Below are 12,486 nucleotides of genomic sequence, written 5' to 3' on the forward strand. Positions count from 1 at the left end.
TCAAATAAACTTCTATAAAAACCTCCTACAGGTTTGGACATTTCTCAGGCAGACAGGATTACGGGGAAAACGGATGGGATCTGTTTATCCTTCCTTCATTAAAGCCCTGTGACTAAATTGTAAAACGTAAGTGATAATGTTGAGGTAATAAACTTGGCAAAGTTGGTACCAGGGCTTGGAGCGAAACGCACTAACGGGAGCAGCGAACCTTGCCGGGACCGTTACACGCCATCCTCTCCCTGGTTCTGAGCCGCCTTCACTCACAGGAACTCCCTTCCTCTAAGATACTCCAGCTTCCCAGCAAGAGAATGTGGTGCAGACAGAACAGTGCTGTGCCCTTCATCTAAAATACGCTGTTTGCACTTCGCAGGACCTGCAGAATGGGTGAGTAGTGACATCCAGTTCAATGTATTCTCCACTCTTTCAGGAAAGCCTCTCGGAAAAGTGACTTTCCTGAAGACATAGGATATGGAATGGATGGACGTTCTTTAAGGACTGATGTCTATCAATTTCTACAGGACACAAATTCTCCCCATCGGAGGATGGGCCGTCCGCCCAGAATAAGCTCTGAGGTCCTGGGCCCGCTGGCAAAGATGGTGCAGCAGCAGGTCGGTGGGGACCTGAAGAGCATGACCCCGAAGAGGGCAGCACAGGAGGTTGAAAGTTGTCCCCAATCAAAGCCGCTCTTGCTGATGAAACAGCAGCCATGGCCATGACCTGCGGACTCTCTTGTACGGATCCAGACACTTCCTCTCTGCTTTGCTCCTACATGTGTTTCCAGAGCTAAGGATCACGTGCTAACTTCTCCGTTCACCACCTCCCCCTTCCGCACAGGTTGCTAGTGGCTGACAAGAGCATTCCTTTCAAATTTCTCACACCAAATGTATGCTTAGAAAAAGATTTCACTACCTGACCAGGCGATGGTGCAGTGGATAGAGCATCGGACTGGGATGAGGAGGAGCCAGGTTCGAGACCCCAAGGTCGCCAGCTTGAGCGCAGGCTATTCTGGTTTGAGCAAAGCTCACCAGCTTGCACTCAAGGTCGCTGGCTTGAGCAAGGGGCTTACTCGGTCTGTTATAGCCCCACAGTCAAGACACATATGAGAAAGCAATCAATGAACAACTAAGGTGTCGCAATGAAAAACTAATGATTGATGCTTCTCATCTCTCTCCGTTCCTGTCTGTCTGTCCCTGTCTATCCCTCTCTCTGATTCTCTGTCTCTGTAAAAAAAAAAGAAAAAGATTTCACTGCTAGGTTTTAAGAACAGCTTAACCACTTTACACACACACACACACACACACACACACACACACGTGCGCGCACACATTCAGATTCTATTGTAAAGTCTGGAAAGGAGAGTCATATCTGACTAACTGAATTCACAGCTTTAGAGAAAGAGACAGGACGCAACATCAGAAAGCAGGCGCTTAGCACGGATTTTCTAGGCGGTTACGTTGGTTTTGCAGTTAGTGAATTTCTCTCTGACGGATTTAGTCATTCTGAAACATAGTACCTGGGCCACAGGAAGCAAAGAATGGATTAGGAATATGGCTCAGATCTCCCTCCCTTCCCCCGTGCAATGCGGAGGCACTGGCGGAAGCAAGGGAGTAACAGCAAGTCCCTTCCCTGAGGTTTGAAAACAGTGTGTCTCCCAGGGAGAGAACAGGAAGTAGAGTGGCTTCTAGCCCCAGACTCCTCCAACGGTGGAGCTACCTAGGCTGTTTATTTTTGGAATACTAGAAGAGCAACCTCTTTTGCCAAGAACATTTCTCGGAAGATTAGTGAGGATTGGGGAATGCTAAACATTCAATAAAACATTTCTTTCTAAAGCATATCATTATTTATACAGGGCTAACACTCCGCTCTCTGGATAGGTAACAATGTGTGAAATGACCTGAACTTCTTTCAAAGAAGAGATACCATGTAATTCAAGAGACATCATTATAACATATATAGAGAGAGATATTATTATATACCAGTAAGTCTGTGTCCCTTCACATAGAGAAGTAACCTATGAAGGAGGTTGAACTAAGGGTTATTCATTGATTTGAACAGAAATCCAATTAGGTAAAAGGAATGGTCTTACTAGATAGGACCCCTTGACAGGTAAGTAGCTCTGAGAAATGATGTGTCTATATAAAAAAAAAAGACACACATACCATTAAAATTTCACATGTTGGAAACTCGTTATATGAAAGACGGTGAAATTTATAACTATTTTAAAAATGAACCATGGGTAATTTCAATGCAGTAAAGTACTGCCACATTTTCCTGACTTTACAGTCTGCACAACAGTACTGTCAGGCAGGCTTACGCTGGCAGGTGGAATTAGGACTTGACTCAATTGGAACACTCTGTGGCCATGCGCCGGCCCCACGGGTGTGAAGAGCCCAGGCCGCTGTCAGCACGCTCAGCCCAGCCCCACTAGTCTCCAGTCTGGCCTTCAAGGAGTTCCTTTCGTCACCAAGAATGTGGTTTACAAACTGTTAGTTGTTGTTATTCATTATCATACTCACTGTGACCTGAGCACTTACTGCAAATGTTACTTGCATCAAAATCTTAGGGTTTTTCAAAGTTCAATACTATTATTATCCCCATTTTACAGACAAGAAAACAAAAAGTAAGGCGATGAAAGTTCAAAAATATCAATAATCATAATAAATGTAAAGGGACTAAACTTACCCTTTAAAAGTCAGATATTTTCTAATTAGATTAATTATGTCAAACCAACAAAATATAGCTAAATGTTCTTTTTAAAAAGCAAATCTAAAATATAAAAACACAAAAGATGAAATCAAAGAAAAATTAAAAGATATATTAAGCAAATATTATCCCTCCCCCAAAGTTTTAGTAATATAAAACAAAAATCACTATAAGCCTGGCTCAGTGGTAGAGCGTCAGTCGAGTGTGGAAGTCCTGGGTTTGATTCCGGGTCAGGGCACACAGGAGAAGTGCCCATCTGCTTCGCCACCCCTCCCCCTCTCCTTCCTCTCTCTCTCTCTTCCCATCCCACAGCCAAGGGTCCACTGGAGCAAAGTTGGCTCAGGCTCTGAGGATGGCTCCATGGCTTCTGCCTCAGGCACTAGAATGGCTCTGGCTGCAACAGAGCAACACCCCAGATAAGCAGATCATCGCCCTCTAGTGGGCATGCCAGGTGGATCCCAGTTGGGTGCATACAGAAGTTTGTCTCTCTGCCTCCCTGCTTCTCACTTAAGAAAAAAAAAAATCACTGTAAAGGTAATGTTAAAGTCACTGCATACAGGATGGTAAAAAGGTTTAGTTCATCAGGAATAAATGCAAGTCTAAAGTCATAAATAAATGTCTAAGTATATCTTAAAAGTAGAATGTAGAAAAAAAAGAAAAATGTAAAAATGTTAGAGGATATCTTAACTTATGAACTATGTTTAAATATTTTTACAAATTGTGTATCTGCTAGATTTTGGTATTTATCTTTATTTCTTTTCTTTTCCTGAAGACTGCAATCCTTAGGTGTATGGATTTAAACAGTCTTTACAAACGCTGTTTGAAAATCGAAGCCAAAGCTTATGTAGAGCTGGTATGTACATCAGTATGTCTCATTCCCCACCATTCCCTTTATAGGGACAGGCTCAGAAAAGGCACACCCACATGCATCAGTACAGGAGGTCCTTGGGTTACGACAGTCTCGACATAGGATGTTTCAAGTTTACAACACTCATTCCCAAAAAACCTAAAAGAAATTGAAGGAATTTTTTTACACTCATTTTTTTGTCTTTTTTTGTTGTTACCACAGGACAGTATATTCATGTCCTTTTCCTTTTTCTGTGGCTCAGTTGTGTTTTTATGTTCTAGATTATGATTTGACAACTGTGTTAGGTTAGGGAAGTGACTTAGGCTAGGGTGTGTTTCGACTTACACCAACATTCAGGTTATGTCCATCGTAGGAACGAAACTGTTGCAACTCGAGGACCATCTGTGTTCCACAGTCCCCACCTCCCCCGGCGGCGTGGTTGGCTGCTGGCGGCTGGAGCCCTCACCTGGATGCCGAGCTGCTTGTCGTGCAGGGCTCTCTGCAGCTCCAGCAGGCTCCCCTTGAGGGTTCGCAGCTTCACGGCCAGCTGCTCGGCCTCGTCCTTCGTGTGCGCCTTGCCTTCCAGCAGCAGGTTCTCGTTGTGGGCGGAGAGCTCGGACAAGGCCACCACCTTCTGCTCGATCTCCATCAGCATGTTCTGGGACGACAGAAACACGAGGGTGATGCACACCCCACACCAGCCTTTCCAAAGACCATTTCTCACCGCAAAACACAGCACGCCCCCCACATCTTTCATCAAAAGAATGAGCCTTCATGGTTCTTTTTTCCCCTAGTTTTCCTCCAGCCTTAAAGAGTTGTATATAGATTTAAAAAAAAAAAAATTTATGAAGTGAGAAGCAGGAGGGAGACAGGAAGCAGACAGAAAGACTCCCGCATGCACCCAACCAGAATCCACCCGGCATGCCCACCAGGGGCGATGCTCTGCCCATTTGGGATGTTGCTCTGTTGTAACCAGAGCCATTCTAGTGCCTGAGGCAGAGGCCATGGAGCCATCCTCAGTGCCCGGGACAACCCTGCTCCAATGGAGCCTCGGCTGCAGGAGGGGAAGAGAGAGACTGAGAGGAAGGAGAGGGGGAGCGGTAGAGAAGCAGATGGGTGCTTCTCTTGTGTGCCCTGGCCAGGAACTGAACCCGGGACTTACATACACCAGGTTGACGCTCTACCACTGAGCCAACCAGCCGGGGCCGTATATAGATTTTTTTTTTTCATTTTTCTGAAGCTGGAAACAGGGAGAGACAGTCAGACAGACTCCCGCATGCGCCCGACCGGGATCCACCCGGCACGCCCACCAGGGGCGACGCTCTGCCCACCAAGGGGTGATGCTCTGCCCATCCTGGGCGTCACCATGTTGCGACCAGAGCCACTCTAGCACCTGAGGCAGAGGCCACAGAGCCATCCCCAGTGCCCGGGCCATCTTTGCTCCAATGGAGCCTTGGCTGCGGGAGGGGAAGAGAGAGACAGAGAGGAAAGTGCTGCGGAGGGGTGGAGAAGCAAATGGGCACTTCTCCTGTGTGCCCTGGCCGGGAATCGAACCCACGTATATAGATTTTTAAAAATTCCTTGAACTTCTTAATTTTTCTCTTATTTAAGATCAGATATTATACAATAAAAAATGTGTTAAAAAACATGGAAGGTCCATTTTATTTGCTATCTAATCATTACGATTATTTTATTAATGTACTGTCAGGCGTCCCCAAACTACGGCCCGCAGGCCGCATGAGGTCATTTATCCAGCCCCCCACCGCACTCCCGGAAGGGGCACCTCTTTCATTGGTGGTCAGTGAGAGGAGCACTGTATGTGGTGGCCCTCCAATGGTCTGAGGGACAGTGAACTGGCCCCCTGTGTAAAAAGTTTGGGGACCTAGATTCTGATGCTTACAGCTGATAATGGTAAAGATGTCACAGGATCAACCTCTTTCTTGTCAATTAAAAAGGATTCTCTTGCGGGGGACCCTGGTATGATTCCTGGCCAGGGCACACAGGAGAAGCGCCCATTTGCTTTTCCACCCCCTCCCCCCTCCTTCCTCTCTGTCTCTTCCTTCCCCTCCCGCAGCCGAGGCTCCACTGGAGCAAAGATGGCCCGGGTGCTGGGGATGGGTCCTTGGCCTCTGCCCCAGGCACTAGAGTGGCTCTGGTTGCGGCAGAGCGACCCCCCGGAGGGGCAGAGCATCGCCCCTGGTGGGCGTGCCGGGTGGATCCCGGTCGGGCGCATGCGGGAGTCTGTCTGACTGTCTCTCCCCATTTCTAGCTTCAGAAAAAAAAAAAAAAAAAAAAAAAAAAAAAAAAAAAAAAGGATTCTCTTTCAAAACATTTCTTCTTTGGGTCATTTTTGTTTTTCATATGGCTTTATTTTTATTTCTTGCCTTTTTTTGTTTGTTTCTTCTACAACACATTTTTAACCTCACATTTCTGAAAGTTTTCCTAAGAATTTTATTTTTCCTGTCTGGAACAGCTCTCCAGAGCTGCAGGTTTCCTTCTAAAATAAAGATTAAGTCCAGACGAGCATGAGAATAGTCCCCCTTCTTCCAAGGTAAGGTTTAAAACAAAAACAACCAAAAAATAATAATAATAAGCAAAAATGTAACACCCGTTTTATTTTCTATAGAAATTGTCCTGGTTTTATGCTCCTTAACTCTAAACTCTTTGAAAGACACTTTCTAATTTACTAAGTAATTAACCAATGAGAAAACATCTTCTTTCTCTGTACAAAATCAGAATTATTGTCATGAACTCTTCAGAATATAAGTTTGAAGCAATAATGTAGAACTAAATGGAAGAGTGACATTTTTAATGAAACGGGTTTAAAAGATGATATCCTGAGGACTATTTTGGGTACATTAATATAATTCTGTGCAGGGCTGACTCTTCCACTGGACACCACTGGGCACCTCTGGCCCAGTGCTGAGGGTCCGAAATATTTCGGGATGGGGATGGGCAGGGGGTGATAAAGTGTCTTAATAGTACTTCTTTTAAAATTAGAAGATTAAAAAAATGAATATATCTCTGATTATATTAGTCTTTGTAACAAAGCAGTTGTAAAATAAAAATAAAAGTTTTAGTGTTTTTATAGAAGAAAAGACCCACGAAGCAAAGTGCCCAAGCCCCTAAACGTGATAACATGGCCCTAATTCTGAATAATAACCATGGTTATGATTATACAACTGGCTCAACTACTAGATTAGAATTCATGGAACTTTTGTACATTTGTATGATTCCATCTGCTCCTAGTTTCTTAAAATATTGTCAGAAGACCATTTCAGTACTTTGTCAAAGTCCTGAAATATATTATTTGAATTGTGGGCTTTATGTATAATGATACAAATAGAGGTTTCCAAAAGGGAGAGGCAGGGGCAATGAAAAAAACATATTTTGAAATGCTAATGCCTGTGGTCATTTCAAGTGTTAAAATAAAATGCTAAAAATAAATGTCTGTTTAGGAGAGAAACTTTAGAAAAGATGATCTAAATCAGTGGTCCCCAACCCCCGGACCGCGGACCGGTACCGGTCCGCAGAGAAAGAATAAATAACTTACATTATTTCCATTTTATTTATATTTAGGTCCGAACGATGTTTTATTTTTTTTAAATGACCAGACTGCCTCTGTTACATTCGTCTAAGACTCACTCTTGATGCCTGTCTTGGTCACGTGATACATTTATCTGTCCCACCCTAAAGGCCAGTCTGTGATAATATTTTCTGACATTAAACCAGTCTGTGGCCCAAAAAAGGTTGGGGACCACTGATCTAAATAGAAAACACTGGCATGTGGGACTCTATTGTCTAGCATCAAAGCAGAGAATAATAATGCCTTCAATATTATATAGGTAAGTTGTTTGGAGAATTTAAAAATTCAAATTATAATCAATATTATAATAAAACTCAAATCATAAAATGAATGACTAAAATGAAATACTCCGTATTAAGAAAAAAGATGACGTTCATTAATTAATAGTTTTTGTGTATTTTCTCTGATCCCAAATGGGATAAACAGGAAGTCATCTTTGCTGATATTTAACCCTGCAGATTAGGTAAGATTTTCTAGAGACTTGCCAGTTAGTTAAATGAGAGAGAGAGCTTTTAAGGCATATGTCACCCATGTGTGAATTATAATATGCTTTGAGACATATTATAATATGCTTTTGACAATCTTTGAGATTCAATCATTGGCGCAAGGAGTTTATGATCTATTCTCTACACTTATATGTGTGTTTGAAAGTTTTTTTTTATAACAAAGATGTAAGAAAATAATAGTACCATAAAAACCTTAGTGTTATTAACCTTTACCTTAATTCCTAGAGACCTCAATTCAGAGAAAAGAAATTGCTTCCTGTGCTCTGTCTTGTCTGCCTATAACTGACAGTTTTTGCAAGTTTTCCAAAATATATATCAGAATTGGAACCAAAATTACAACAGAGCACCCAGGGACATGTCCTTTTGTGTTATCCACAGTCTGATTCACTGACACTGACTTTTCTTATTGGCTTTGTATCTCTTATTAGCACCAAATATAGACATTGCAAGTGTTTTGGTATCTATAATCTTTTAAAGTTTTCTTTAGGATGTTATAGACTTTCTGAAGCTTTTGAACGATTGGTAAAAGTTTTCAAAAGATGAACTATAAGTATGGATTTTATTTAAGCTTTTATAAGGTATTGGTTTTCTACTCTAAATATATATATAATATATACAGGTTGTGGAAAATCATATATACAAATCAAGCCTTTTTATCGTCATGCCTTCACATTTAAGAGTGCGGTTTGTGATGCTGACATATTCCGTCAAGAGCATTTGCGTACCTGGCAGTCCACCAGCTGGGCCTCCATGTCCAGGGGCTCCTGGGAGGCCCCCAGGGCGACGTCCAGAGTGGCCTTCGTGCTGAGGAGCCAGTGGTCCAGCTTGTCGACCTCAGAGCGGTACCTCTGCAGGGCCTGCTCCTGTCTCTGTTCCTCCAGCTGATCGTTTAACTTCTCCTGATGAAGCAAGTAGAACATTACATAGATCACTCTAAGGTAAAACCACTAGGATTCAACACAATAGATCAATGGTTCTCAGCCTTGGCTGTATGTCATAATAAACTGAAACTCAAAAAAAATTTTAAAAAATCCTATTCTTGAGCCACATACCAGAGCAATAAATCAGAATTTTTGGAGTGAGTTCCGAGATTCTTATTTTCTAAAAACTTCTCTGATGATTCTACTGCTAGAGTTGAAGCATTCATAAATAATACACCTGCAGGACCAGGCATATAATGTGAATGATGGAACGTGGTCAAGGATTAGAACAAAACAAAGGCATAAGATAGATGGCTGGTAAACGAAAATAGGTACATGACTTCAATGTCAGGGAAACTGTAGGGCGTGGTGGGGACTGTGACAAACTGAAGGAAGTGTGGCACAAGGGCCACGGAAAAAGGCAGCGTTACGCAGTGTCAGGCAATTCATTCCCTGCAAGAAGGGGCGGCTCAATGTTACTAGTTTCTCGAATGAAAGCAGAAATTCATTTTCTTTTTGGTTAGATCTCTGGGTTTTTATCAATTATGCAAATAATTTTTGTTTTTAAAAATTTCAAGCCAGCCTGACTGGTGGTGGCGCAGTGGATCAAGTATCAACCTGGAACGCTGAGGTCGCTGGTTAAAACCCTGGGCTTGCCCGGTCAAGGCACATATGGGAGTTGATGCTTCCTGCTCCTCCCCCCTTTCTCTCTCTCTGTCTCTCTCTCTCATCTCTAAAATGAATAAAAATAATTTTAAAAATTTCAAGCCAAAGGTTTTATTTTGAAACTCCCCAAATGTTTCATAGAGTGATTGGGGATCAATATTAATAATTAAAATGTTAATTCTTAAGATAAGGTATTGATATATACTAAATACCTTATTTTTAAAATTATTTTAAAAAACTACTTTATAAATAATTTATTTTTAAATTAAATTTAAAAAAATAGTTTGAAATAAAAATTCAATAGAGCAGACATGTTGATTTCAAATTTCTTCCAAACAAGAAACACACAAATACATGATCTGACTAATCTTATAATCGGTAAAACTAGGAAGAGCCTACAGAGCCAACAAAAGGCCCATGGCTAATTAATTCAATTACAGTATAATCTGCAGCTAAATAAATTAAGTTCCTGTAATAAGACCTGTATTACGAACTGATTATGTCCCAGAGGTACAGGAGACAACACTCTAAAGGTCTTCATCGAGAGCCTCAGATCTAATACCATGCATGTTTGGGGCCAGAAATTATAAGAGAACAAAGAACAGAATAAATTTTCATGAATCAGCATGCTTAAGTTGGCTAACGGTAACTAAAGATTTATTCTTCAGAGCCTTAGTAATACTATTCATAAAATGCTCTCATCTAGACATAGCAAATCATTGTGCCAACTTTCTGCAACCATTCCTCACAAGGCCCGTGTATTTGCTTTGTACAGTCTCAATTTTTCACGCCGAAACAAGGCAGAAAGGGGTGAAAAGATGCATTCACGGCTCCGCACGGACTCATGAGATCACCCCCGAGACGCTACAGCAGCCTCTCCTGGGTGAGCAACGAGAACACTGTAGGTCACATCTGTAGTAACCCAGACACTTGCCAGCACAAGTCTTCAGAGCTATGGACGTGAGGCGTCACTTGTTACCTCCAAAAGCTGTCGTTTCCCGGACGCCTTCATCCTGATGGTGGCCATTCGCTCTGCTAAGACGGTGAGCGTGGACTGCAAGGCCAGCTGCTCGGCGGGCTCGGACTCCGGGGACTCGGACAGCAGCTCCTCTGCCAGCGACGTCTGCAGCTCGCCGATCTCGTCCTGGAGCATGAGAACCTCGTCCATCAGCGCCTGCGGGGAAGACTAGGATCACTCTCATGCACGTCTTTCTGGGGACCGGGGCGTCCTATCACTGGCTGCGTCTCATACCAGTCGAGATCAGTGAATATATTTCTCTAGTCATTTAACCAGTGAAGAGAGGGTCTACCAATCCAAGTTTCAGAATGAAAACACCAGGCTAAATGTCAGAATATTTTGATTTCAAAATTGTTTGTGTCACTAATTTAACTGAATTTGAAGAAGCTAATTAATATTTCTGGTTTTCAATAAATAGTCTCATCTAAAATTCTGGGGGTTCTGGGGTGGTGGTGAGGGTATGCTCAATTAATGTTTATCTCTAACGATTCTATGTTGAAAATAAAATTCATCACTTCCTTCTTCGACCTGACTTCTCCCACTCCGAATTTCCCCAAGTCTGAGACAGCCGCATGTTTTAATCCCAAATTCACATCGTACCAGATGGGAGAAATCTGTCACCTGTTCCTGTCATCACCCTCTCCTCGTTTTCTCCTTTGCTTCCTGACTCTCACAGGGCTAACTTCCGGGCCTTCTTTTCTCTCCTCACAGTCTCCCAGGTGAGGCCCACCCCGAGGCTGTGAGTGGTCTCTAAGGGCGCACACTTCCAAAGGTACACCTCCCCCAGACGTCTGTCCTGCCTATCAGGCTTGTCTATTGCACTTGCACGCCTTATGGGTGTCTCCTTCCTAAGGCATCAAGCCTGCCTCCTCCTGTGTTCCCCACCTCAGTAAAAGGTGCCACCTTCTCGGGACTGCCCCACCACCAGACCTAGGAGTCATTCTTCACACTTTCTCTTCTTCGTGGTAAATCCAATCCCGCACCAAACCGGGTCGCTTTTAGCCCAGATCTATACCATGTAGGTCTGTATATCTCCTCCGTCCTCACCCTAAGTCAGAGTGAACTTTCTTACCTGAACCGCTCTACTGCTCTGTGGTTGGGGTTCCCGGCTCACATTCTCCTCTCTGTAGTCTACTCTCCACAAAGTAATTACAGCGAGATTATCCCCCGCTTTAGAATATTTCAGGGCGTACCGCCTGTAAAATCACATCCGAGCTCCTCCCGACACCTGCACGGTCTCCCCCTGCCTGCCCCTTGTCCCGCACTCCCTTCCAGCTGATACGCTCCAGCCTATTTATGAGCTACTCCAGCACCAGCAGCAAATCCTGTCAAGTAGCACGCAAGCACCTTGTTTTCCTGATTAACAGCTATCACAATTACACAGGCTTTTTCTTTTCCATTTTTCATGTTTTATGACTTGTTCTTTAGTTGTAACCTTGGCAGCAGAAATTACTATTTAAGATTTCAATGGTGTGTTAGAAAAACGGGTCCTACTGCAGACGGGCTTTATATTTGCCAGTATTTCATAGTTTCCAGCATGCCCTCCCTGGCATAATTCCCACCTCTTCTATAGGACTGTAGGCTTCACTGTGAGAACGGTGCCTTCTCACTGTAGGCTCTCAATAAATATTAAAAAGCCCTGGCTAGTTGGCTCAGAGGTAGAGCGTTGGCCTGGTGTGTGGATGTCCCAGGTTTGATTCCTGGCCAGGGCACACAGGAGAAGCGCCCATCTGCTTCTCTATCCCTCCTTCCTTTCCATCTCCCTCTTTCCCTCCTGCAGCCAAGGCTCCACTGAAGCAAAGTTGGCCCGGGCGCTGAGGATGGCTCCATGGCCTCTGCCTCAGGTGCTAGAATGGCTCTGATTGCAGCAGAGCGACGCCCCAGAGGGGCAGAGCATCGTCCCCTGGTGGGCATGCTGGGTGGATCCCAGTTGGGAGTATATAGGAATCTCTCTCTGACTCCCTGCTTCTCACTTCATAAAAATATAAAAGTTAAATTAAATTGAATTTAAAAATGAGGCGTGCTCTCTTCTGTGGAACATGCTGTGCCTTTCCCGGCCCCTCTTCCTCCCCCAGGCATGGCACCTTTGCCTTTCGCTCTCCTGAGCTGCCAGGGCCTTTCTTTTGCATCTGCAACTTGTTTCCTGAGCCCATGTAGCCCGGTAGCCCAGCTGGCTCACTTCTACCACCTCTGTAACTGTCTAAACAAACCTGATATTGTAATTAAAAATAATAATAATG

The 12,486-nt window shown here is 43.5% G+C and overlaps 1 protein-coding gene across 2 annotated transcripts in view; it reads right to left on the reverse strand.

The window, feature by feature from the left end:
* Positions 1–12,486, reverse strand: part of SYNE1 (spectrin repeat containing nuclear envelope protein 1) — a 445,623-nt gene that overhangs the window by 133,475 nt on the left and 299,662 nt on the right. For both annotated transcript variants that reach the window (XM_066248218.1, XM_066248216.1), the window contains 3 exons: positions 10,208–10,402; positions 8,368–8,541; positions 4,017–4,208 (listed from right to left, as the gene is read on the reverse strand). In XM_066248218.1, coding sequence (XP_066104315.1) covers positions 4,017–4,208; positions 8,368–8,541; positions 10,208–10,402 — 561 coding nt within the window. The remainder of the gene's footprint in view (positions 1–4,016; positions 4,209–8,367; positions 8,542–10,207; positions 10,403–12,486) is intronic.

This window comes from Saccopteryx bilineata, chromosome 12, assembly GCF_036850765.1.
Source record: "Saccopteryx bilineata isolate mSacBil1 chromosome 12, mSacBil1_pri_phased_curated, whole genome shotgun sequence".
In the NCBI taxonomy this organism is placed as follows: Eukaryota; Metazoa; Chordata; class Mammalia; order Chiroptera; family Emballonuridae; genus Saccopteryx; species Saccopteryx bilineata.